Consider the following 25,009-nt stretch of genomic DNA (forward strand, 5'->3'; position numbering starts at 1 on the left):
GAAAGAAAGAAAGAAAGAAAGAAAGAAAGAAAGAAGGAAGGAAGGAAGGAAGGAAGGAAGGAAGGAAGGAAGGAAGGAAGGAAGGAAAAAAAAAGGAAAGGTAGGAGAGAAAGGTAAACAAGACTTTTCTGGCTTCTTCCCAGATGCCCTGTCTGTTCCGCACTCCAGCTGCGTTCTGACTCTAAACGCTAACCGGTCTTACCTTGTTCTGAGCCTTGCTTAAGACACACAATGTGTGCCGTTTCCTGCCTGGCCTCTTTCACTCCCCATGTTCCCTCTGATTCATGTACAATATTACACATAATTGTCTCTTGTTCATTCTTTCTGCTGCAGATACCCCAGTGCCTGAATAATGGCTTGCACCGTTTTTCCTGACAATGGTGTTAGCATAGTTTCCAATGTGGGACTGTTGCAAATAGCACTGCTTTGCCCAGGAACAGGTCCTTGATGTGAATGCCAGGAAGAAGGTTGGAACCGTGTTTTCCAGACTGTTTTCCCACAGAGGTCTCTGACTCCGCCTTCTGGACAAAAGCCACATGACACATCCAGGGATGGCCCTCAGCACCCAAGCTGTTCGCCAGATCTCATAGTAGCCCAAGATTGGACCATGACCCTCCCTGGAAGCCACACCCCCTGACAATATAACCTGGTTGGTGGTGCTAAGCCACACCCAGGCTACCCTTTGTAACCATCGCTCTAATTCATGTCCATGGTTCCTAGAGACCTGAGTAGCTTTGGGATCTCAAAGGTAAAGAGAGGCTCCACTCACCCCACCTCTTAGTCTATAGCTATAGTGTTGGGCTCCTCCTAGACCTGTATAAATTGTGACTCCTGTATGGCAGCCGCTTGGGGAACCTTTATAAGAGCCCTGAGTCCTAATGAGGCAGGCTCATAGCAGCCTTCCCAGCCCCGCCCTGCCCAGACCTGTTCTCTGTTTCACCACCTCCATTCCCCAAGGCCACCCAGCACCAGCCACAACCTGCTTGCTTGCCTATCTGGCAGTGTCAACTGTCAGGGCTCTCGGCAAAGATCTGGGGTAGCACGGGCCATGGATGCCACCACAGGGCCTGTGCACTATCACAAGCTGCAACTCTGGGAGCCTGGCATGGAGTCAGAGGAGGAGGAGGAAGAGGAAGAGATAGCAGAGCCACTGGTCCTCTCCCTAAGGAGACTCCAAAATACCCCCCGGTGAGTCAGCAAGGGCCTGGGGACCTCCATAACTCAGGCTGGACGGCTGGCAAGGTCCTCTCTCTGGAATCCCTAAGCTGGGTCAGGCAATCTCACACTTGGCTGAGCATCAGGGACTTTCTAGATGAGTTTGGGAGGAGGGGAGCTCTAGGCTGCAGATCCAACTTGGGACTGAGCCAGTCAGTCAGAGGAAGGTCTGTGTATCTTAAGAGAAGACATCTTAGACATCTGTATCAAGCTGGACCCTATCCTGCCCCAGCTCTCCCAGCCTCACCCCAGCTCCATACCATAGCACCTGCTGGACGGGTTGGGACCGGGCAACACCTGGATGAACCCTGATCCTCAACCTCCTCTCCCCATGTGCCAAGCCCCTTCCAGGTCTCCCTCTGACTGACTGGCCACCCCTGCCTCCTCCAGCTCTTCTGGTTAGACACTCTCTCCAAGCCAGCCTCAGTTTCTCCAACTTTTTCCTACCTCTGTGTCTTTGCCAATGCAGTGCCCTGGGCTCGCTCTCTCTCTCTCTCTCTCTCTCTCTCTCCAATTTATACTCTTGCAAAATCAAACCTTTGGGGGAAACATTCCTTGGGTCTTCTTGGGGTTCCTGGGTGCTCCTTTACCCCATCCCTGGCTCAGGACTCCCCTTTCTGCAGGAACGAGGTTGGTGGGTTGCCAGGAGCCTGGGCCCGCCTGCTGGCAGGCTTGCTGCTGCTGGCTGTTAGCAGCTCTCTGGCTCTGAGACAGCTACACAGTAGGGACAGCCCAAGAGGAAACTTGGGCTCTGTAGCCCCTCCAGCCAGCAGACACTCCCATCGCCCTGGTGTGTACCACCACAGCGCCATTATCAGCCCTGCAGGTCAGTGTTTGGGAAGGGGCTAGGGGTCAGTGGTCCAGGGCACCTCCCCATCACACACAGACCTTTCCTTACTGCAGCCACATGTTCCCAACTGGGCCAAGAGTTGCTTGTCGCGGGGGGCAATGTCGTGGATGCTGGAGTTGGAGCAGCTTTGTGTCTGGCGGTGGTACATCCTCATGCAACAGGTTTAGGTCAGTGTGATCTGTGGGCCCTTAACCTCAGAGCTTCTAACCTGGGGCCTAGTTAGTGACCTGGAACTCATTCGGGTAGTCAATGGTCATTACCCCAAGACTAGCTAGTGAGAAGGACATGGGATCTGAGCACTAGGCCTAGTCTTGAGTAACCTTTGACCCTGGTCAGCAACTCTTGATTTCAGGCTTAGTCAGTGACCTCTATTGCAAGCAAGACAGTGATTCTCTACCTGGGACCACTGGAGGATCTTGATCCCAATTCTGGCCAGTGCCTCTGATCCCCGTGTGACCTCTGTCTCCCAACAGGTGCCACATTCTGGGGTCTCTTCTACAATAGCTCTTCAGGAAACTCAACTGCCCTGACAGCAGGCCCAACCCAACTCCTGGCCCCTGGCCTGGGGCTGCCCATGGGTCTGCCTGCTCTGCATTTGCTTCATGCCCACTTCGGCCGCCTGCCCTGGCCACACCTGCTGACTAAGCCTGCCATGCTGGCTGAAAAGGGCTTTGAGGTAGATGCACCCCTGGCAAGCGCACTAGCCGTCCAGGGCACAAAGGGACTCTGTCCATTGTTTTGCCATACCAATGGAACCCCACTGGGCCTTGGGGCTCAGGCCACCAACCCCAACCTGGCAGCTGTATTACGCAGCGCAGCCCTGGCCTCCAGCCCAGATCTCACTGGGAAGGCCTTGCTGAACCTGCTGGTCAGAGACCTGGGGTTAGAGTTACCTTCTGCTCAGCCCATGCCTTCCTTAGAGCCTGCACTGCAGCTTCTTCTGCCTCAGGGGGTCCTGTTCACGACTCCTGGTCCCTCAGCAGGCCCAGAACTTGTGGAACTGCTAGAGTCTACTCTTCACTCCAGGACACCCAGCTCTGCTCCCTGCCCACCGTTCCTGCAAACTGCTGAAACCCCAGTGAGCAGTGCCCTGGCCACCGTGGACAGCAACGGCTCCATGCTCCTCCTCATCTCCTCAATCAACAGCTCCTTTGGTTCTGGACATCTGTCCCCAAGTACTGGTGTTCTGCTCAGCAACCTGGAAGCCAGCCTTGCACCTAGTGCCTGGGCCTGTCCACTCATCCTTCGTGACAACCTGGATGACACAGAAGCCGATATGTTGGGGCTGGTGGCTTCAGGGATCTCCAGAGGGGCCAAAGCCATGTCTTGCACCTTGCTCAATCGTCTGGCAACACTCCAAATCCCACAGCAGCCCCAGCATCAAAGACCCACAGAGAGCCCTGGCATATGTGGCCAAGGGGCCCTACTGCAGGTGGTAGTCCATGCAGAACACGCCCATGTCTCCAGTGTCCCCAGTGGCTGCTGCCCCTTTCAGGGGTATTAACAGAGGGGCAGAGGTGTCTGGAACTTGAGTGCCAGACAGAGAAGGCCTAGCAGCAATGAATGTATGAAGAGAATGTATCTGTGAGGTATTTGCTGCTCCATCACATCAAACCTCCATCCGAATCTGTTACCTGGCTCTGGCTCCGGCTCCGGCTCCGGCTCCGGCTCCGGCTCCGGCTCCGGCTCCGGCTCCGGCTCCGGTTCTGGCTCTGGCATCCAGGGCTGGTCCAACCACATTTCCTGGTACCCACACTGATGGAATTTCTGACTTTTCTATCAAATAAAGACCTAGAAGGTGATGAAAGAGAGTCTGAGTGCAACTCACCTTTGGGAAAGCCCAGTGGGAGGTCACCGGCCCTGACTGAGTCTTTGGGCAGGGTGGGTAGCTCCATCTTCCACTGGACCATTCCCTGCTGATCTTTATCAATTGGACTGGAAGCTAATAAAGTTCAAATCTTCCGGGGACAAAGTGACATCTGTGCTCTTTGGCTAACTTTCCTGTTAACCTTTGCAGCACAGATGATGAACGCCAGACACAGGGGGAGGAGCCTGGGTCTGTCTCTTTCGGCTTCCCCTGCTCCAGCCACCTTCTGCTTTCTGGGGTTCCGTCTGCGTAAGGTAAATCTCTTAGTTTCACGTGTAGAACAGATGGCAGAGCAGAGAAGGGTTGGGGAAATGAGTAGGAGGTGCCCCTGGGTACAGAAGGGCTGGAACTGGGTTGTTTCTGACCTCTGAGATCTCTTGAATACAACCCTTTAGAAATAGTCAGGCCAAGGGCAAGGACACCCAGTAGCACTTCCCCTACCTGAGAGAGAGAAAGGAAATTCTTATTTAAGGGTTTGAACCAGGCGTGGTGGCGCACACCTTTAATCCCAGCACTCGGGAGGCAGAGGCAGACGGATTTCTGAGTTCGAGGCCAGCCTGGTCTACAAAGTGAGTGCCAGGACAGCCAGGGCTACACAGAGAAACCCTGTCCCCCCCCCCCCCAAAAAAGATGCTTTTATCTTCTGTGTGTGTGAACGTCACATATGCACATGTCCCACATGCTTCTTCTGTCTGAGGTTAGAGGAGGGCTTTGGATCCCCTGTAACTGGGGTTACAGATGGCAGCTACTATATGGGTGCTGGGAACTAACTGAACCTTGATCCTCTGCAATAGTAGTAAGTGATTTTTTTGTTTGTTTGGTTTTGTTTTGTTTTTTTCCAGACAAGGTTTCTCTGTGTAGTCCTGGCTGTCCTGGAGCTCACTCTGTAGACCAAGCTGGCCTTGAACTCAGAAACCTGCCTGCCTCTGCCTTCCAAGTGCTGGGTTTAAAGGCGTGCGCCACACTGCCCCGTTTAGTAAGTGCTTTTCACTAACAGGCCATATCCCTTGTCTCTATACTTTTGTTTTTTAAGGCAGAGTCTCCCTGTGTAATCCAGTCTGGCCCAGGCACTGGGATTACAGGATCACCAACACACACAGCTGTTTTGTTGGCTTGGGGATCAAATTTAGAGCACTGATGTGCTTGGCTGGTGTTCTATTACCATACCATATCCCCAAACCCAAGCTAGCAGAACTCTTAATTGTACCATCTCCACCTCTCTCTCAAACAAAACATTGCTAGGCGCAATGATTCCACCATCTATCCAACTATTTTAGCTTTTAGCCTGGTGTCCTTTCTAGCAAATCATCTCCTTGACCCAGGTCATCACCTACCTTGACATTTGCCATAGGTTAGCCAAGGCCTTACTCCAGCATAATTCACTGCCTCTGTACTCACAGCCACATGCTCTCAGCTAACAGTTGACCTTTTAAAAATGTAAATCAGATGTAAATCCTCCCTGCACTCTCTGAAGAAATTCTGAACTCTTGAGCCTGGCCCTGGGTTCTATATAACCTTGCTCCTGGCACCTGCATCCTCCTCCTCATCTTACTGACCTCATTCCCATAAGAGATGAGTGGCCTTTGTAGAAGAAATGTCCTTGGCCTGCTCTTTTGCCTGCTCTTAGATTTTTGCCCTGGGGGACAACAGAGCCCATCTTGTCCCTCAGCTGTCAGCTCACATGTCAGTCTTGTCATGGTCTCTTAAATAGTATCTTAGAATCTATAGAATTTTCCCTTTAATTTTTAACAGGCGATGTTTTCTCGTTTTTTAACATTTAAAAGGCTCCCTCTGCTCCCTACATTCCTTATTTTCCTCATAACTATCGTTTAAAATGTATTTGGCTACTCGTTCATCAACCATCTCTTCCCACTAGAAAGGAAGTCCACAGAAGCCGCGGCTTTGTTCGGATGCACACAATAAAAGCGGAATAGCTGCTGCACCTATGTCTCGGACTAGATCGCGAGCAGACCTGGGTCTGGGAAGAGATCATACTACGGCTTTTTCCTGGATTTGTTTGCACCGCCGGTCGTCAGAAACTCCTCCAGGTTAAAGGAAGAGATCCAAGCAGCAGTTTCTGAACACACGCGCCTGTGAGCAGAACACTCTGCTCCACCCACAGCCACATGAGAAAGGCGAGGTCCTTCGGGAGCCACTGCCAACCTGCTAGGCCCCGCCCTTAATCGGACGTCCCAGTGCGCAGGCGCCGAGACCTGACCTGGAAGTGACTGTCTTCTGAGCCCACGTGTTTGGCTCAGTATGGCGGAGATGAAGAGCCCCACGAAAGCTGAGCCTGCGACTCCCGCAGAAGCGGCGCAAGGCGACCGCCACAGCCTGCTGGAGCACAGCCGCGAGTTCTTAGACTTCTTCTGGGACATCGCGAAGCCGGATCAGGAAACGCGGCTCCGGGCCACGGAGAAGTTGTTGGAGTACTTGCGCACAAGGCCGAGTGTATGATGGAGGGGCCCAGGCCCATCGTGGCTCTGGATGCAAGGGGGAGGGGTGGGCCCTTCAGATCACTGTTGAACACGTGGGATGTTCTTGGTTCCGTAGGATTCGGAGATGAAATATGCCCTGAAGCGCCTAATCACTGGACTTGGGGTGGGCCGAGAAGCTGCTAGGCCCTGCTACAGCCTGGCGCTGGCACAGGTGAGGCGGTGTGTCTGGCAAGGGCACAATCTCGCTGGGCAAAGGTGGCGTCTTAAGGGTAGGGGGCACCGCCGCTGCGGGGTAAGGAGAAATCCGAGATGCTTCAGAGGGGATGCAGGCATCCTTACATGGGTGGGAGGAAGTGCCGAAACATGGCCTATGTACAACAAAGTCCAGGCAGGTGGGAGAGTTGAACACGTTTTCTTTCTGATACACGTGTATCAGCTACACGAGTATTAGCTACAGTTACTGGAAGTAGTGAGCTTTGAGGTTGGCTTCTGTAAGGTTGGGGAGCCGCCTCCAGGTTAGGAAGGCAACTGATGACAGACCACGTAGAAATTTGTACAGCAAAAAGCAATGAAGACTAACCAGCCTCAAGGCAACTCAGAACAGGATCTTTGGATGGGATGGGTTTTTCCAAGAGGTACAGAAGCAGCCTAGGCCTTCTGAAGCCTTGATGGAGGTGGGGCTATGTAAGATGTGGTCCCTTGAAAGCAGTAGCACTTGTGAGGGATGGGAGGAGCGACCAAGATTATATTGGGGAAAGCTGAAGGAGGGAAATGGACTTGGTCTGGTTTGTTGTCCCTGGGCCACTCCTGAGCTCTTTCTGGTCTTGCCTGGTAGCTGTTGCAGTCTTTTGAAGACATCCCATTGTGTGACATCCTGGATCAGATACAAGAAAAATATAATCTACAAGCCATGAACAAGGTGCGTGAGATTCCCAGACAGACAACCTGCTCCCGAACAGCTATGGGAGGGACCCTCTTCACCTGTGTTTTCAATCCTTTTCTAGGCACTGATGAGACCTATTCTCTTTGCAAACCTGTTTGGAGTGCTAGCCCTCTTTCAGTCAGGCCGCCTAGTGAAGGTAAGAGCTTTGGGTACGGGGGCACAGGGACTGGTTTAGGGCTGGAGGGGGACAGACGGTAACAGACCCTGCTCTTCACCTTTTGCTCTCTGTGGATACCAGGACAAAGAGGCCCTGATGAAGTCTGTGCAATTGCTGAAGACCCTGTCCCAACACCACAACCACTTACAGGTTCAGCCAGTAAAGGCTCTGGTGGACATCCTCTCTGAGGTAGAGAATCACAGATCATGCTGTCTGATTTGGGGAACGTTCAAAAGATTTGGGTAGGAACATGATGAGGACAGATGGTTTGACCATGCAACTGTTAGGAGGAGGTTGTTTGTTTGTTTGTTTGTTTGTTTGTTTGTTTGTTTTTCCTCTCTCACCAACTATCTAAAATCTGCCTTGTCTTTCAGGGTCTCAGCACATGTCCACTCAGTTAGGTGGTTCAGATATTCCATAGCCCTCTCTGATGGCCTTTGTGTGGCTAGTGTGGGTCTGGAACAGTGCTTGTCAATGCCTGAGTATGTAGAAGGCAATCTGAGTACATTTGCCATAGCTGGTTTGGTCAAGCCTGGGTCTGTTTGTATCTAGAATCATTTGCCACTGTCTCATCCCTGATTTGTCCTTTCGGCACAAATGGAGACAGACCAGAATTTAAGTTGCAGCTTCCCACGTAGGGCTCTAGATGAAACTGGCTACTCCTCTTACAAAACAAAAAGAGGTATAGTTTTAAATATAGGCCCCAGGCCAGTTAGTCATCAATACAATGCTGGGGTCTGCTGCTTGGCAAGTCGACTGACTAGTGGTATATCCGAAGCCCACGGGTAGAACAAGACCCACCCTTTCCACCTGTACCCCCGCTCCAGGTCCCAGAGTCCATGTTCCAGGAGATCCTGCCAAAGGTCCTCAAGGGTAACATGAAAGTGATCCTCCGCTCGCCCAAGTACTTGGAGCTCTTCCTCCTGGCTAAGCAGAGGGTGCCGACAAAGCTCGAGTCACTCATGGGCTCGGTTGACCTGTTCTCAGAAGACAACATTCCCAGGTTTGAGGAGATTGTGGGTGGGTTCTCACTGGGGGTGTCCTGCACTCTAGTCCTCCGGGTAACGTTTACTGAATCTCCTCTGCCTTCTAGTCTGGTGAACATCCTGAAGGTGGCCGCCAAGTCTGTCAAGAAGGAGCACAAGCTGCCTAATGTGGCTCTGGACCTGCTCCGCCTTGCGCTCAAGGAGAACAGATTTGAACTGTTCTGGAAGAAGGTTTTGGAGGAGGGGCTGCTGAAGAATCCGTCCTACACATCCAGGTGTGTGACACTGGTCTTCCCTCTCCAGCCTGGGTGGGACCTGATCAAGTGCAGGGCCTCTGACCAGGCGCTGCCCCAACTCTCCTTAGCTACATGTGCTTCCGCCTACTGGGTGCATCTCTGCCACTTCTGTCAGAGGAGCAGTTGCAGTTGGTAATGCGAGGAGACTTGATCCGCCATTTTGGGGAGAACATGGTTACTTCTAAGGTAGGTGTCGTCTTCCCATGTGGTTCAGTGCTGCCTGCAGGGCCAGGGCAGGGGTTCTTCCTCTGAAGATCTGGTAGGGGAGGACTTGGCCAGTAATCAGGCCCTTTTGTCCTGAGGCCGCTCACCAGCAGGCCCAGCCAGCTGTCTATTTGGAACGCTGCTGGGGGCTCACATTGAGGGGAGTGGTTATTGACCCCGGTGTGTTCTGCATTTTGTGCCTAGCACCTGTAAGACAGTGATAGTGGGGGGCCCTATACAGACGGTTGTCAGAGAGCACATGGGTTTTGATGGCACGGGTAGGTACTGATCTGTCAGGACTTGAGCCTAGGTTCCCATCATGCCAGTCAAACTAGGAGAACATCTTGTCCGCAATCTTGGAGGAAGAATGGGAACCTTCTTGTGCTGGGCATGAGCTAAGGAATCAAGGATAGATCTTGATGGAGCTATGGCAAAGTTAGGTTCAGCCCTGCTGTGTGACTGGAGTGGGGAAGTCCTGGGTTTAGTCTCTAGAGACAAAGGCGGTGCCTGCCTCTTCACTCTGATAACCCAAACTCATGCTCATCTCTTGCAGCCCCAAAACCTATTTAAGATCATCCCAGAGATAAGTGTATACGTGGATACCTTCCTAGAGGGGTGCCAGGATGACCCTAAGCGGCAGTTGACTATGATGGTGGCCTTTACAACCATTACCAATCAAGGTCTCCCTGTCATGCCTACCTTCTGGCGTGTCACGCGGTATTTGAATGCTGAAGCCCTGCAGAGCTATGTGGCCTGGTTGCGGGACATGTTCCTGCAGCCTGACCTGGACTCCTTGGTTGACTTCAGCACTACCAACCAGAAGAAAACTCAGGACACCTCGTTGAATGTGTGAGTAGCACTTGTCAGGAGCTTTGAGGAGCCCAAAGCTTTGAGTGCCGTGGCTTCAAACTAGAGGTAGGAGAGGAGGAAAGTTAACCCTTGGTTGTGGCCTTGGTTTCTTCTGACAAGAGATCGGGGCAGGGTGTGGGTGATCCTAGGGCAAAGGAGTACCCTGTTTCTGAGGTCACTTACATGGCCTCCGCTTCCAGGCCTGAGCGAACTGTATTCCGGCTCCGGAAGTGGATCATCCACCGCCTGGTCAGCCTTGTGGATCATCTGCATCTGGAGAAGGATGAAGCTGTGATTGAGCAAATAGCCAGGTGTGTGAGGGACACTCTGTGGGTGGCATGACTACAAAACTAGGTCCCTTGCCTGGTCCTTGTTTGGGTTCCCCTAGAGCCAGAAGCCTTCAGGTTACGTTGTTGGCATGCAGCAGGGTATCTACTGGGTATGTGATCCTATGAAGGAAAGAGATGAGGAAAGTGTACAGGTGTGGGGCCCCAAGGGTTCAGACTCGATCTATGGGTTCTGTAGCAAGCCTCTGCCCACAGTAGCCAGCGTATGTTGGCTCCAGAGGAGCAGCTCTGGCTCCTCCACTGGATCTCAGGTGGCCTGCTTATGTTCAGAGGGTCAAACCAGAGAAGTGGCCCTTGCATGGTCCAGCAAGGGCGCCTCCCCATGCCGCTGCTGACTTGCTCGCAGGTTTTGCTTGTTCCATGCCTTCTTTAAGACGAAGAAGGCTACGCCCCAGATCCCAGAGACGAAGCAGCACTTCTCCTTCCCTTTGGACGACCGCAACCGTGGGGTCTTTGTCAGTGCCTTCTTCAGGTAGGTCTGGGCTACCCAGGAGATGGGGACACTTGTTTTTTTCTGAACTGTGAACAAGGTCAGCAGGCCTGGGATTGGGGCGGGGTGAACCCCAGGGCAGTTGGAGGGGTTGGGTGTGCTAATGCTGGCTTGTGAAACCTCCCTCCCTCTTACCCAGCCTACTGCAGACTCTCAGTGTGAAGTTCAGGCAGACACCAGACCTAGCTGAAAATGGGAAGCCTTGGACTTACCGCCTGGTTCAGTTGGCAGACATGCTGTTGAACCATAACCGCAATGTAACCAGTGTGACATCCTTGACAACACAGCAGCGTCAGGCCTGGGACCAGTGAGAGCATGGGATTTCTGGGGGTGGAGGAGGGTACCCTGTCTGTCTGCCAGTGGTGTCTGCAAATGTGCCCCTGTCCTAACCCCCCCCCCCGCCCCCCAGGATGATGAGTACTCTGAAGGAACTAGAGGCCCGCTCCTCTGAGACCAGGGCCATTGCCTTCCAGCACCTGCTGCTTCTGGTGGGCCTCCACATCTTCAAGGTATTGTCGTCTATAGAGAAAGGCACTGTGGGGCTCCCCCAACTCAGTGGCTTTGGGGGGCAGTGGGACATGGAGGTTGAAATTGAATTTCCTAAGTCAATTCAGTCCTGCATGAAAGTTACAGCCCAAGGGGAAAAACTCTGTTCCATCTGTGTGAGCACCAGCCACCATCCCAGGCTTTCCCTAGAGGGCTGCCCTGTGCTTGCTGGGTACCAGAAACTTTGCTTTGGGCCACACCTCCAGTGACTGAGATTGGTAGTCCCACGGTCCCTTCTAGATGTGATTTACTGATTGGAAGTTAAGGGTATGAGTGAAAGTGCTGCCCCCTGCAGGAGGGAGGCCAGTTTGACACACAGGACACTTGTCTGTTTAGTAGCCATTTAGAAATGGGGCCCAGGCACTTTATATGTAACTTGGGGCTTCCAGCCCCAAGCAAGGGACAGTCAGGCCTGAGGCTAGTAATGTTCCCCAGTAAAGGCTCTAGCCTACCAGCTTCCCAATATATCACATTCTGCCATTTGCATTGCCCTCCAGAGCCACCATACTGTCTCCCTCTGTTGGTCAACTAACATTTTAAAATTTATTTTGTGGATGAGTACAAGGTTAGCCCAACATTGTGGGGCTTGGATTTGCTAGTCGTGTGGTCTTGGATGTCCTTTTCAGCCTTAACTGTGGGTGCTGGTAGGGAACTTAGGCACTATGGTCTCGTTAATATACACAGGCTGTGAAAAGGCTCTTGGGGGTACACATTTTGCATTGTAAGGGTGACCTGCCAGGCATACCTAAGTACTCTAGTTTCAGTTCCTCTCTGATGTCTGCTTTGTCCTGCCCATAGTCCCCTGCAGAAAGCTGTGATGTCCTAGGAGACATTCAGACTTGCATCAAGAAAAGCATGGAGCAGAATCCCCGCCGATCACGCTCTAGAGCCAAAGGTGTGTCATTGCTCCTCGGCAGGCTAGATAACCAGGCTGTCTGTATCCTGCTCAGCCTAAATCTGCTTTCCCTCCTGTAGCCTCCCAGGAGCCAGTGTGGGTGGAGGTGATGGTGGAGATCTTGCTGTCCTTGCTGGCTCAACCCAGCAACTTGATGCGCCAGGTGGTCCGGAGTGTATTTGGTCATATCTGTCCCCACCTTACTCCACGTGGTCTGCAGCTAATCCTGGCTGTGAGTTGGGGCCTTTGGAGAAATAGATTGTAAGATGGGGTCTACTGATATGTGGGAGTCTGTGATGTCTTCTATCTTCTGTACCTCTGCACATGCTACATGCCACCCTCCCCAGGCCATCCCCTCAGGCTGGTCAGGGACACTCCTCTTTTCCTCCCTGGGGTGGTGGGGGCCTTTGGCCAACATAGAAGAGACTTTCAGGGGTGACCCAAGGAGAGTATGAAGTCGGGGCAGCAAGTACAGTGGTGGTCTGGGACTTCTCCTCAGGTGCTCAGCCCTGTGACAAATGAGGATGAGGATGACAACGTGGTGGTCACTGACACTGATGAGAAGCAGCTGCAGCATGGAGAGGTACTCACCAGAGGGCGCAAGGTAGGGCGGGTATCTGGAGATAGTCTCTTAGTGTCATCAAAAAGGTGTCTTCCCTCCTCCCACCCATAGGACGAAGACTCGGATAATGAGGACAATAAGAACTCAGAGAGTGATGTGGACAGTGAGGATGGGGAAGAAAGTGAAGAGGAGGACCGTGACAAAGATGTGGACCCGGGCTTCCGTCAACAGTTGATGGAAGTGTTAAAAGCTGGGAATGCGCTGGTGAGCAGGACCCAGGGGAGGGAGAGAGAGGGTTTGTCCAGCCATTTAAGGGTCGGCTGATGGCTCTGCTTCTGTGTCTCAGGGTGGAGTGGACAATGAGGAGGAGGAGGAGCTTGGGGATGAGGCCATGATGGCCCTGGACCAGAACCTGGCCAGCCTATTTAAAGAGCAGAAGATGCGCATCCAGGCCCGGAATGAGGAGAAAAACAAGCTACAGAAGGAGAAGAAGCTCCGACGGGACTTCCAAATCAGGGTGGGTGTGCAGGTAGTTGCCAGGCACCCTGAGCTGCTCCTGCCTCTCCCATGTTTCTGCATGAGCTGACTCTCAGCCTTTTGGCCGCAGGTACTAGACCTGATTGAGGTGCTGGTGACCAAGCATCCTGAGCACCCCCTGATCCTGGAACTACTTGAGCCAATGCTGAACATGATTCAGCACAGCATACGCAGCAAAGGCTCCACCAAGCAGGAGCAGGACCTCCTGCACAAGACCGCCCGCATCTTCATGTGAGTGCACACGAGTTACCCACCCCTAGGTTCTCATGCTTGCGGCTTCTTGTGCATAGAGGAGAGGTCCCACCCCAGCCATCACTGTTAGAACAGCTGGGGATTCTGACAAGCCCACTCTGTTCCTGTCTCTGAGGACATAGAACTTCGTCTTACTTTACAGAGGTCAGAAGCCACTGTCCCACAAGACAGATACACATAGGAGAGGTGGGGCACTTTAGAGGCTCAAGTTTCTGTACATCTCTAATCTGGTTTCCTAACTTAGCAACGTGACTTGGGGCTGCTCTTTGCTGTACATGACAGAGCAAAGTAGAGAGACACCTTTTGACCAGCTTTGCCTTTCCTGCCCATAGGCACCACCTGTGTCGTGCCCGCCGCTACTGCCACGAGGTGGGGCCGCGTGCAGAGGCTCTGCATGCTCAGGTGGAGAGGTTTGTGCAGCAGGCTGGCAGCCAGGCTGATGCCTCTGTCGCCCTGTACTACTTCAATGCCTCTCTGTACCTGCTGCGAGTCCTCAAGGGCAACACCAATAAGAGGCACCAAGATAGTCAGAAGTTACACGGAGCTGACACCGGACCTGAGCCCAAGGACTCAGAGGTGAGCCAGGGTCAGCCCTTGCTCAAGACTCTCCCTCAGCCTTCTTCCTGCTCCCAGTCTCACCCCAGCTCTCTCACCAGGACCAGACTGCTAACTGCTTAGACTTGGACTTTGTGACCCGGGTGTATTCAGCATCATTGGAATCTCTTTTGACCAAGCGTAACAGCTCACTTACGGTCCCCATGTTCCTCAGCCTCTTCTCCAGATACCCAGTAAGTACAGGAGCTAGCCTGTCTATTGGGAACTCTACCTAGCCCAGTCCCCAGCTAATGGCCTCTTGTCCTTCCCCAATCCCTAGGTGATCTGTAAGAACCTGCTTCCCATCCTGGTTCAGCATGTGGCTGGCCCATCTCGGCCCCGCCATCAGGTAAGGGTCTGTCAGAAACACCTGTACAATCTTCTCACTTAAGAGGCCTGCTTTACTGACCTTGGATGTGCTCATGCTGTAACTCATGATTGGCACAGAGGAACCTTGCTCTCTGGCCTGCATAAGAGGGTTTCCCTTGTTGGCTTAGATGCCAGGGCTATCAGACAGGCTAGAGGGAGATCAACATGAGGTCGATCTTGCTTCTATCCAGTTGGGACCACTGCCTCTCCAGGCCTCGGCAACCCTTTTCCCACTTCAGAAGAGAGAAATTGATGATTGTAAGGCCTAGCACAAGCAGCCTTCTCTAAGTTTGTGTGAGTTCCTGAGTCTTGACCTGACATACTGGGGTTCCTGCTGACTACATTCGCCTTGATGCAGGCCCAGACATGCCTGATGCTCCAGAAGACTCTGTCTGCACGGGATCTGAGAGTCTGTTTTGAGGATCCTGAGTGGGAGCAGCTGATTACCCAACTCTTGGGAAAGGCCACCCAGGTAATAGCTGTGAAGCCCCCACCCATGAACTCGTCCCAGGTTTCTGGTAACCAGATTGCTTGGAACGCATTTCCTCCTCCTGGGCCACTGTTAGGTGTAGAAAGGCCTTGGGCTGTTCTCAGGGGTGCCTCAGTGTTGGCCTTCCTCTGTAGACCCTGCAGACTCTTGGGGAGGCACAGAGCAAGGGGGAGCACCAGAGGGAGCTATCCATCTTGGAGCTGCTGAACACTCTCTTGAGGACAGTCAATCACGAGGTAAGGCAGCTGCCCGATAATCAGTGCCCTAGGTGGAATGGGCAGCAGTTCTGACAGTAGTCCTCCCGGGGGAGGGAGGATCACAGGAGGAGTGTGGCCTGGGAGCCACATGAAGGTTCCAAGGGGAGGAATCTGGCCTTTTAAAAGATTAAATGCTACTGGACCTGGTAGATTGGGAGGGAAGCTGTGTCACTGTGTGCCAGAAAGAAAACTGAGATGTTAGTAATCAGTGAGAGGGGCTAGAAATGAGGCTCAGAATAGAGGGGCAAGAGTTACTCATGAGCAGTCAGGATAGAGGGCCAGAAGGCCACTGGAGATGGGCAGGTGGCTAAAGAACTATAAAAGCAGAGATACAGGACCCTGGCTATGGAATGGGAGTCAGTGCTAGTGGTCCTTACTTCCTCCACAACCAAGGGACTAGTGATGTAAGGACAGAAATGGTTAAAGGACTCAGGAGCCACTGGGAAGACCCAAATGCTGGCGAGAGGCCATGTCACCACCATTGCTACTCCAGCCTGCCTTTCCTCTGCAGAAGCTGTCTGTGGACCTCACTGCTCCCTTGGGCGTGCTTCAGAGCAAGCAACAGAAGCTGCAGCAAAGCCTGCAGCAGGGGAATCACTCGTCTGGCTCCAATCGCCTCTATGATCTCTACTGGCAGGCCATGAGGATGCTAGGAGTCCAGTATGTTCTGGGAAAGGGACCAGCATTGGGAGTGTGGCTAAAAGGACCCTCCCTCCAACCAATACTGCACACTCACACACACTCTGTTCTGTATCCTTCCTTACAGACGTCCGAAGTCAGAAAAGAAGAATGCCAAGGATATTCCTAGTGACACCCAGAGCCCCGTCAGCACAAAGCGGAAGAAAAAGGGATTCTTGCCAGAGACCAAGAAGCGAAAGAAACGTAAATCTGAGGGCACCACACCAGAAAAGAATGCTGCGTCACAGCAGGATGCAGTGACAGAGGGTGCCATGCCTGCTGCCACTGGTAAAGACCAGCACCCCAGCACAGGCAAGAAGAAAAGGAAGAGGGTAAAGGCCAGCACCCCATCCCAGGTGAATGGGATAACTGTGGCCAAGAGTCCGGCTCCCAGTAACCCCACCCTAAGCCCCAGCACCCCTGCCAAGACCCCAAAACTGCAGAAGAAAAAAGAGAAGCTGTCACAGGTGAATGGAGCCACTCCTGTGTCCCCCATAGAGCCTGAAAGCAAAAAGCATCATCAGGAGGCTCTTAGCACAAAGGAGGTCATAAGAAAGTCCCCACAGTCTGCCCTGCCAAAGAAAAGAGCAAGGCTGTCTCTGGTGAGCAGGAGCCCTAGCCTGTTACAGAGTGGGGTCAAGAGAAGGAGAGTGGCCAGCAGGAGAGTGCAGACCCCTTGAGTGTTATGGTCTGATTCCCTGCCCTAGAGACTCCTATTTTTTCACCAATATTTTAATAAACAACCCACGATGCTATATGACGCCAGTCTCTGACTCAACCTTCCAGGGTTAGGGCCCGTGTGCCCTTCCCTTCCCCAGGTTGTTCCACTGGAGAGCCACCAAAACATTTAAATAGGTTTATTTATTCATTTACAAGAGGAATATATATTTGGCTTCTCTCTTAAGACTTTGAGATTCACAATCAGCAGCTCTAAAAAATAAAGGAGCAGTTCAGCTTCCGGAAGGAAGAGGAGGCAACACTTGGACCTGGTTCTTGTACAACAAGAAAACATTGCTAGGGCCCCTGCCGGGGTTAGGGTGGGAGCCAGGCTGGTCTTTAGGGATAGCACCCTCTGCAAACCCACGCCCAAACCCCCAGGGTGCCCCAGAGTTTGGTGGGGTGGGTACCACTAACTAACACCACTGAAGCCACAGCAAGTGGGATACAGCCACAGGGACTGTTCTCCAAGCTGGTTCTGGAACTTTCCTGTAAGTTGCAATGGTACCCCAGGACCAGAGCCACCTTGGTTACAGCGTGCAAGGAGTGTAAAGCTGGGGATAAGTGCCCAGAGGTGACTAAGGTGGCTGCAGGGGAGTGAGGGGTTGTGTGTGTGTGGGAAGAGTGTGATCAAAGGCTGGGGTGAAGGCCTGGCCCCAGGAGAGTCAGTTGGGGTATGATACCTATAGGCACTGGTGGGCAATCTCCAGCAGTTTTATACCCTAGGCCAAGAAGTAGTGTGGGTAAGTCCTTTAGCATCTTATCTGACTCCTCATTAGAAAGAACTCTTGGGGCATCCTGTAGGATGAGGTGGCTTCTGGGGTACTGCAGGAGTTGGGGGGCTGGGGTAAGGAAAGGTTGTCAAGTTCTCAGCCTACCACCAGGGCCTTCACCGCCTAGTGCCGCAGCTTTCTTTAAGGGGGTGCTCCCACCTGAGAAAACCTCCAGGCAAAGAACTAGCTGAAGACAGCAGAGACAGTATCCTGGGAGACTGTCCCAGCCAGGAACACCCAGAAGTGGATACCCAGCTACATATGCCAGGCTGAATTTGCTGTTCCCAAGGTTAGAGCCTAACAGTGGGGAAGTGGTCCCCATACACCAGAGCCTTTGGCGGACCTCAGAACCGGAACTGAGGTCCTGAGACTTGAGCCATGTCTTCTGTGTATAGCCCAGGACCTGTTTCTTCAAAGCTGTGGAGTGTGCCTTGCATGGCACACAATGGAGGAAGCTCCAGCTCCTTGCTTCTACTGTCGAAGGAGGACGACAGTGGCTCCCTCAAGATCACATGAGCTAAGGGCAGGCCAGAATCTCCCCAAATGCCCGCTGCACGGTGGCTTCTATCTTGGCCCTCCAGGCCCCAGCCAGGGCTGGAGTTGTGTCCGACTGAGTGGTTCCAGCACACACAGCCTTCCAGGCTAACTGAGGACGCGGCTTCTTCTTGAAGATAGGGCCACTCAGTCCTGGCAGTCCTAGGCCAAAGAGGGTGGGTACCCAACTGTGAGTTACACAGGAAGCTTTGGGACCGTCCTGCCGGTCCAGGATGCTGGAGAACCTCTCCCAACCTAAACTGCAGTTCACTGCTGTCCCAGTGGCACCTGTGGGAAGGGGGTCAGGTCAGAGGTGGAACTTTGGGAATCGTTCCAAAGCTGGCTTCCTCAGCTTTCACCCGCCATTCCTGTGAACTTGGGGCTCCAACTCTTGTTTAACATTACCAGGAAGCTAAAGCTTTCAGGGCTAGGCCACTGGGAAGGTCAGAGAGCTACACCCTGACATGTCCAGGAGGATTTAGGAAGACAGCAGGACCTGGCAAGTTCCAGTGCTGACCTATGCTCCCGGCCCTTCCAGGGAGGGGATGGCACTGATTTACTGGAAGAAGGCAGCTCCCACAAATCCACAGATTCCATGTCAACATTTCAGAGGAAGAGGGCAGACCCAGGGCAGAGGGCGTGTGCTAGGGGAAGAGATGGTTTGGAAGGTGTTTTGTTCCCTGTTCCTTCAGGGCCACTCCTCCCACAGGAGTTTCCTGGCCTGCACTCACCACCTCAGACTTTCACGGATGCAGGCGGCATCACCAGCTGGTTCACCCTGAGGGAGAGACGGGCGGGGGTCAGGGTGGTACATCAGCGGGGACTGGGCCCAGGCACGGCTCTGGCACATCGAATCACTGGGGCCGGTAGACCGGAGGCGCTGGGCAGGGACCTCGTCAGCCCCAGGGGGGAGGTGGGAAAACCCAGGGGGGAGGGAGAAGAGAGAGAGAGAGGAATAGAGAAAAGAGGAGAAAGAAGTCAGAAAGTGAGAGAAGGGGATGGGTCTCCCAGCTCTAAAACCCTGAGAGGAACTCCAGAGAAAAACCCTTGTCTACAGCTACCACAAAAGGGCTTGGCATCTACTACCCTGGGCCACAGTGGGTTGGGCCTATAACATACTAGCTAGGGCCTGGGAAGACTGGGAGCCAAGTGTTATAAAGCTAGCTGGTCCTGGCCTCCAACAGGTCACCTAGCCCTGGAAGTACAGAGAAACTCACTATCCCCTCCACGCTAGGGTAAAAGCTGTCACAGTCCCTTGCTTCACAGTGTGCCCACCCCAACCCTACTCACTGCTGCTCAGCCTTGGCACGGTCGCTGAGGAAGAAGAGAGCAGTGGCAAGGAAGAACATGCCACCCAGGACCACGACAAAAGGGCACAGCATGAGGGCATAGCCCAGGCTCAGGAACTCCCAGAGCGGGGAGTCCTTGGTGCTCTGGCGGATTAGATCCGAGATCTGTGGAGATTGGGGTATGGGTGTCAGGATAGGACTATCTCCTGTGCCCCACACCAGGCCAGCCCCACCTCCAGCCACTCACAAAGCCAATGAGGTAGGGGCTTCCAGCGTCCCCCAGCAGGTGGGAGGTGAAGCTCTGCAGGGCCACAGCAGTGGCTCGCCGAGTGGGGATGACCACATACTGGAAGAGAAAGGGCAGGTCAGTGCTATAAGGTCCATGCACGAGGCTCATCCCTGTGGCTAGGACACTTCCGAAACCCCCACAGCCTCAGCTTCCTGTCCTGATATCTTCACTCCTCCCACCCAGGCCTGTACTTCCCTGCCCACCATGTAGGATTGGCAGCTCATCCCCAGCGATGGGAATCCGCACCTCCCTCCCTAGCACATTCAGCCATGAAGCACAATTTGGGTATCAGTTGGCATAGATCTTCAGGCCAGAGCTCTTGGAGCATGGAGGAGCTGAGTTCAAAGGCCTGGAGGTACTTTTTCTTTCTTTCCTGTTTAACCCGGGCTGAGCTCAGGTTGCTCTGCTCCTGGAGAGAACCTGTTCTGAGGGCTCACATGTGGAGGTGTGCAACTTCTAGACAGAGTTCCAGCTTCTAGGCTTCCTGCCTTTCCCTTCTACAAGCTAAACACCTGTCTTGGTTTCCTTCTTTGAGGACTCAGCAAGGATGAGGCTGACTGAGGTGGAGAGGTTATGAACTAGAATCCTACCCCCAAAGCACCTCTACTTGACACCGGCTAAGAACCACCAGGCCCCAGGTCGCCCTGCGCTAGATAGAATAGGCCCTGACCCTATTGGATCGAAGATTGGAGAGACTAGGACACGCAGTACCAGGTGCCTCTGACCACGAGCTCCAACCACTCTCACTGTCCATGACATCCATCATTGTGTACAGTGGCAGCAGCCAGCACCCTCAAAGTACCCTGCTGGTGGTGATAAGACAGGGAGGGATCTAGATCTAAGGATATTGCATGGCCCCGTTTCCACCACTAATTAGTCACTTAGCTGGGACACTTCGTAAAACTGGGACATGATTTCCCTGGGACCCAGACCCTGCCAACAGATCTCGGGGGACTGATGGGGAGGAGATGCCAGGGGAGGGCATGCTGCCCAGCACCAAAGACACTTGCTTCAGTCTTGCCACCCTTCTCACTCGGGTTATGTAGTGACCCATCCCTGCCCAGCCCCTTGGTGAGGCTCTTAGCAGAGTCCTCCCCACCACCTCTCCATGGCTTATAAATGGTTAGGAAACAGGCATTGGTGGGAGACACAGGTATGTGGGAAAGCATAGAGTGAAGCATGGCAGGTTTCCTGAAAGGGAGGGACTACAAAGGCCCCCAGACCCTGGCCTCCTGGCCTGAGCACCAGCCCCTAAGCACGCTTAGGGCATTTATTCCCCTGTCCCACACTTCTCCCACTCCATCTCCAGTCCTTTGTAGTCTCCTGACACCCATCTAGAGATTTCCCAAAGGACCAAGGGCAGGAGTCACACTCGCTCCTGACATCCGCCCCCCCCCCATTTCACTCAGAGCTACAAGTCACTAGGCCCACAGCCCCTCCCCTGTTCCTCCTGTCCCCACCCAGGAACACAAGCCTGAGCAGGCTGCTCAGACAGCCCTTTGTTTCTGGCCTGCTGGTCTGGAGGCCATTGTTGGACCCGTAAAGACAGCCTCTGTCTGTCCAGCCAGCCGCAGGCACTCGGCAGGCACGCCTGGGACCCAGCCTAGGACCCAGCCTGAGCTGGCAAAGCAGAATGCTAGGACACTCAATGGCTGGGGGAGGAGTCCTGGCAGGCAGAACCACCTCAGTGCCAGCCTGGCACTACCAGCCTCCTAGCCACAACCTGAGACTAGAGACAACCATGCCCCTGCACCCCAATATCTACCTGCTCAATTCTGTTTCCAGGCCTCTCCCAGATCCTACCCCTGTATATCCCCCGTCCCCTCCCTGCCTCTGGGTTCACCTCTCCCAGCAGCAAGTACTGCTTATTCTTTACCCACCCACCCAAGCTACTGCAATGAAATTTAGAAGCCTGGGTCAGTCAGCCCATAGTGATTGTAGCCTTCCTGGCTTACCATGAGGATGTCTGCAGTGATGGCCCAGTTAGAAAACAGCAGTGTTTCTCCAACGAAAATGCAGATCTATTCACAGAGAAGAAAGCAACCATGGAGGGCACAGGGCAGGGGCACAGGACCCTCCCTATGGGGGACAGAGGGTCCAGCAAGTCAGACTGCACCTCTAGCCCATCTTCCCCAACCTCCTGTGGACTCACATAAGCGCCTACAATGCTGGTCTTGGCAGCCACAAAGATGAGGCAGATGAAGATGGCAGATCCCAGCATGCCCACAGCGCACACCAATGGGTCAGCGCGTTGAGTCCGCAGGCGGCACCAACGAGTGGCTCCTGCGCCCGTGACTACGCCCAGGAAGCCAGTAAAGCAGGTAATGGCTCCAAAGATGAGGCTGTGGGGACAAAAGATAGCAGAGTATGGTTTGAGCAAGGCCAAGGTTGAGACAGAGGCATCTGTCCCTTGGGTCCAGGCTTTACCTGTCTTTGGCTCCACAGGGCGGGCTGTTGCAAGTCTCTGCTGTCTTTTGTACAACTTGAGCACGGTGAAGATAGAGGGGAATCCACATGCCCAGGGCCCCTGTGGCGAAGGACACAGCGGATGTGGCCAGGGAGGAGAAGACGTAACTGCGGCTGGGGAGAATCCAGGGAGGGAAACTGAGCTGGGGCAGCAGGCAGCCCTTACACCAGGGCCCAGGAGGCAGCCTATTCCCCTCTAGCCAGCTACCTGCTCCTTCCCCAAACAGAAATGCGCTTTCTCAGGCCCGGCTGAGGGTTCAGGATGCAGGAACAATAAACTCTCAGGCCAAAATGTCATTCAGCACTACAGGCAGTGTAGATGGCAGATGAGTGTGGTGGGCAGGCTATCAGCCACGTCTCCTCCCACCACACCCTGCGTGGTCGTACTCACTTTCGGATCAGGGCCTTCATGTCTCGGAGCCAAGAGGTCCGTGCTTTGAGCTGCCCCCCAAGTTGATCAGCATGGCCTCTCTTAGTGGCTGGGACCAAGATGAGGATGAGTGTTCCTGTGATCATGCCCAGGACAGGGGAAACCTGGTAGGATGGAAAACGTAAAGTTTGAATGCTGTCTCTGCTGCATAGGAGGGCCCAGGCAACTTACCTGGGCTCCAGGCCCTTTTCCTAGGCTAATAATATCTGCCCAGCCGAGTAACAGAAAGGCTGAGCAAAGCCACTGGGGATGAGGCCAGGGGAAGGGTTAGAGGGCTCAAAGTGGAGAGTCCAGACCAAAGGCAGATCAGGAAAACAAGTTCAAGGAAGACTGACAGACTTCAGGGATAGAGGGAAGGAGGAGGAAAAAAGAGAAGAGGGGGAAGAAGAGGGAGGGAGGGAGTTGAGGGAGAGGTGGCTAACCAGATGGATGAAGAAGAAATGGGAGAGCAAACAGATGGATAGATAGATGTACTCATGCATGGATGGATGGACAAGTAGGTGAATGGGTAGATGGGTAGCCAGGAGAGAAAGGCAGGCAGATGAAAAGCGTAGGGGATGACGTCTTTGAGCAGAAGAGTTCATCTGTAGGGGTAGAGCGCCATATACCCATCTGCCTAATCCCTGGGGTAGGAATGTTCCAAGGTGTGTCCCTCAAACACTGACTTTAGGGAAGGGCTGACCAGACAGGTGGCCTGTTCTTTACAGGGCCCTGTGGGTCTTCCCTGAGTCGGGCCTCACATTAAGCATAGAATCCCCAGGCCTCTCTACACAGCCCCAGAGAAAAGAGAAAGCTTGACTCCTTGTGGGCAGGGGAACTCTTCTGCGTGTAAGCCCGCCCCCATCCGAGGGCTAACCCCTCTCCCATTATGAAATTCCACGGTGGCTGCTTCCTTCCTGCTTTTGAGGAAAAAACACTTTGTCTTGAGCTTCCGCTCCTCTGAGAGACGGGGGATCTCTGTTTCCTCCGATTGCACTGTCCTGGGGCCTTGGTGACTTGCCCCAACCCTCCAACAGAACAGGAAGTGGCTCCAGACCCTAAGGGCCCCCACACAGAGGCCCTGTCCCAACCTCGCCCTAGAACAGAACCAGTACTGGAAGCAGGAAGCTGCGCTGTGGACCTGGAATTTCCTGACATGGTGAGAGAATCCTCATCCTCTCTAATCCTGGGGCTTGGGGGGAGGGTTCCAACCCTAGACTGGGGCCCTGGGGATGACAGATCTGTCTAACTCTCCTGATACCTCAGTCTGAGCTGATCTAAGGAGACAAGACCTAGAGCCCAGGCTAGTGAGGGAGGAAGCCTAAAGGTCAAAGCCTGGTCTCTGAGCGAGGCTGTTCTTTGTGGGGGAAAGACTGGAGTCGGGACTGGAGGGGACCTAGGCCTTACCCGCAGGGCCCAATGCCAGTCTCCAGCTGCCTGCTTCACGCTGGAACCTGTGATATAGCCCAGGCCACTGCAGATAAGACAGACACATGTCAGATCCAGCAGCTAGGCTGAGTGGGAAGTTCTTGCTTTCCTCCTGCCCAGCCAGCCTGTGGAAGAGCTGGTCCAGGAGTCCTCTACAGCTGCCAGCATCCAAGTCTGCTTAACGCAGGGTTAGTGAATTCTAGGGGACCTTGGTGCTCTTCCCCTTAATTGTGGAAGTTCACACTTACCTGCCCAGGGGGATGGCAAAATAGAAGACAGATAGCATCAGTGTGCGTGTGTTCTTGGTAAACAAGTCGCCAATGATGGTGGGTGCTATGGTGGAGTAGCTGGCTTCACCAATACCTACTAGCCCTCGGGACAGGACTAGTAGCCAGAAGTACTGTGGAGGAAAACAGAAAATTCTGGAGGACCGGCCATTCCTAGGCTTGCTCATCCCTATCCCATTATATCCCAGCCCTGGCAGGGTCCAAGAACCAGCAGGGAGAATAAGACCAGGACTAGCCTCAGCAGTGACCATAGCCACAGGCTACATGGGGCCCTGGAACACCCCTCAAAATGATGGACCTGACTGGGATGGATTATTCCTAGGTTGGGAGAAGCCAGGGCTCTGGGTTCCCAGAAGCACTGGGAGCTGTGTCCACTTGGGGCATCTTTGCCTCTCTGGCCTCACTTCAGGATTCAAAAATCACCTTTGCTCTGTGCCCCTCCTCCAAGCAGGAAGGCTGGACCAAACCTGACCACACTGAGGACCCTGTGTATGTGTTTGGGGGTGGGGGTGTGGGCATGGACACCTGGTGGGCTCCTCTCTGATACACACCTCAAAGGCCAGCAATGGGAAAAGGGTATGACCATGCCGGCTGTCAGTGTCCAAACCCTTTGGTGGACCTGGCCCACAGCTGCCTAGGGCCTGAGAACCCAGACTGTTCATAGTTTCCCTGCCCCACCCTTACCACCCATTCAGCCAGCACTGCCCACATGCAGCTCTCCCGTGCTGTCCCTGTTATTTCTCTCCAGCCATCTTCTGCCACCTCTCTGGCTCCTGGCTGTCTCTGCTTGGGGATGCTGACCCTCCACCTTGACCCCATTTCAGTCTCCCTGGTTCCTGCTGTTCCTTCCCCTGCAGATCAACTGTTCGCAGCCTTTGCCTATTTTCCTATTGGGTCGTCTTGTCTTTTTTGTATGGATTGATATGAGCTTCTTCTGCATCTCAGGGTGAGATCCTTTGTCATCTGTCACCACTGTTCTCAGTTCTTTGTTTACC

The 25,009-nt window shown here is 53.6% G+C and overlaps 3 protein-coding genes across 9 annotated transcripts in view; 2 read left to right on the forward strand and 1 right to left on the reverse strand.

The window, feature by feature from the left end:
* Positions 1 to 686: 686 nt before the first annotated feature.
* On the forward strand, positions 687 to 3,867 carry Ggt6 (gamma-glutamyltransferase 6). Of its 3 annotated transcripts, XM_021177252.2 has the most exons (5): positions 691 to 748; positions 958 to 1,188; positions 1,839 to 2,041; positions 2,119 to 2,232; positions 2,539 to 3,867. In XM_021177252.2, exons 2-5 carry the CDS (start codon positions 1,049 to 1,051, stop codon positions 3,567 to 3,569), a joined length of 1,488 nt encoding a protein of 495 aa, XP_021032911.1. In that variant the 5' UTR covers positions 691 to 748; positions 958 to 1,048; the 3' UTR covers positions 3,570 to 3,867. The 3 variants fall into 3 exon arrangements, with proteins under 3 accessions (XP_021032910.1, XP_021032912.1, XP_021032911.1); XM_021177251.1 differs by having other exon boundaries at positions 687 to 1,188; XM_021177253.1 differs by lacking the exon at positions 2,119 to 2,232 and having other exon boundaries at positions 687 to 1,188.
* A 2,266-nt stretch (positions 3,868 to 6,133) lies between these two features.
* Positions 6,134 to 16,582, forward strand: Mybbp1a (MYB binding protein 1a). The gene is made up of 26 exons (XM_021177879.2): positions 6,134 to 6,383; positions 6,486 to 6,581; positions 7,206 to 7,289; positions 7,375 to 7,449; positions 7,552 to 7,659; positions 8,298 to 8,473; positions 8,564 to 8,731; positions 8,821 to 8,938; positions 9,510 to 9,805; positions 10,006 to 10,116; positions 10,499 to 10,624; positions 10,782 to 10,949; positions 11,052 to 11,151; positions 11,987 to 12,083; positions 12,164 to 12,315; positions 12,583 to 12,666; positions 12,757 to 12,909; positions 12,992 to 13,162; positions 13,253 to 13,413; positions 13,767 to 14,010; positions 14,091 to 14,222; positions 14,309 to 14,377; positions 14,756 to 14,869; positions 15,022 to 15,123; positions 15,656 to 15,804; positions 15,911 to 16,582. Exons 1-26 carry the CDS (start codon positions 6,192 to 6,194, stop codon positions 16,500 to 16,502), a joined length of 4,038 nt encoding a protein of 1,345 aa, XP_021033538.1. The 5' UTR covers positions 6,134 to 6,191; the 3' UTR covers positions 16,503 to 16,582.
* Positions 16,583 to 16,664: 82 nt separating this feature from the next.
* Positions 16,665 to 25,009, reverse strand: part of Spns2 (sphingolipid transporter 2) — a 38,762-nt gene continuing 30,417 nt past the window's right edge. For 2 of the 5 annotated variants that reach the window (XM_021177881.1, XM_021177884.2), the window contains exons 4-13: positions 23,976 to 24,127; positions 23,707 to 23,773; positions 22,282 to 22,424; positions 21,852 to 22,004; positions 21,577 to 21,766; positions 21,380 to 21,445; positions 19,383 to 19,481; positions 19,137 to 19,300; positions 18,578 to 18,624; positions 16,665 to 18,134 (exon numbers count right to left, since the gene is read on the reverse strand). In XM_021177881.1, the coding sequence (XP_021033540.1) occupies positions 18,582 to 18,624; positions 19,137 to 19,300; positions 19,383 to 19,481; positions 21,380 to 21,445; positions 21,577 to 21,766; positions 21,852 to 22,004; positions 22,282 to 22,424; positions 23,707 to 23,773; positions 23,976 to 24,127 (1,077 nt within the window). In that variant the 3' untranslated portion in view covers positions 16,665 to 18,134; positions 18,578 to 18,581. Of the gene's footprint in view, positions 18,135 to 18,577; positions 18,749 to 19,136; positions 19,301 to 19,382; positions 19,482 to 21,379; positions 21,446 to 21,576; positions 21,767 to 21,851; positions 22,005 to 22,281; positions 22,425 to 23,706; positions 23,774 to 23,975; positions 24,128 to 25,009 lie in introns of those variants that run through there. The other 3 variants (XM_029483311.1, XM_029483310.1, XM_021177880.2) reach the window with 2 other exon arrangements.

Source organism: Mus caroli, chromosome 11 (assembly GCF_900094665.2).
Source record: "Mus caroli chromosome 11, CAROLI_EIJ_v1.1, whole genome shotgun sequence".
Taxonomy (NCBI): domain Eukaryota; kingdom Metazoa; phylum Chordata; class Mammalia; order Rodentia; family Muridae; genus Mus; species Mus caroli.

Coding starts and splice junctions, on each gene's coding strand:
- Ggt6 (XM_021177251.1), top strand. CDS start 1,049: ATGGATGCCACCACAGGGCCTGTGCACTATCACAAGCTGCAACTCTGG. Junction 1,189..1,838: donor AGACTCCAAAATACCCCCCG/GTGAGTCAGCAA, acceptor CCCTTTCTGCAG/GAACGAGGTTGGTGGGTTGC. Junction 2,042..2,118: donor CGCCATTATCAGCCCTGCAG/GTCAGTGTTTGG, acceptor TCCTTACTGCAG/CCACATGTTCCCAACTGGGC.
- Mybbp1a (XM_021177879.2), top strand. CDS start 6,192: ATGGCGGAGATGAAGAGCCCCACGAAAGCTGAGCCTGCGACTCCCGCA. Junction 7,660..8,297: donor TGGTGGACATCCTCTCTGAG/GTAGAGAATCAC, acceptor CCCCCGCTCCAG/GTCCCAGAGTCCATGTTCCA. Junction 8,474..8,563: donor TCAGAAGACAACATTCCCAG/GTTTGAGGAGAT, acceptor TCTGCCTTCTAG/TCTGGTGAACATCCTGAAGG.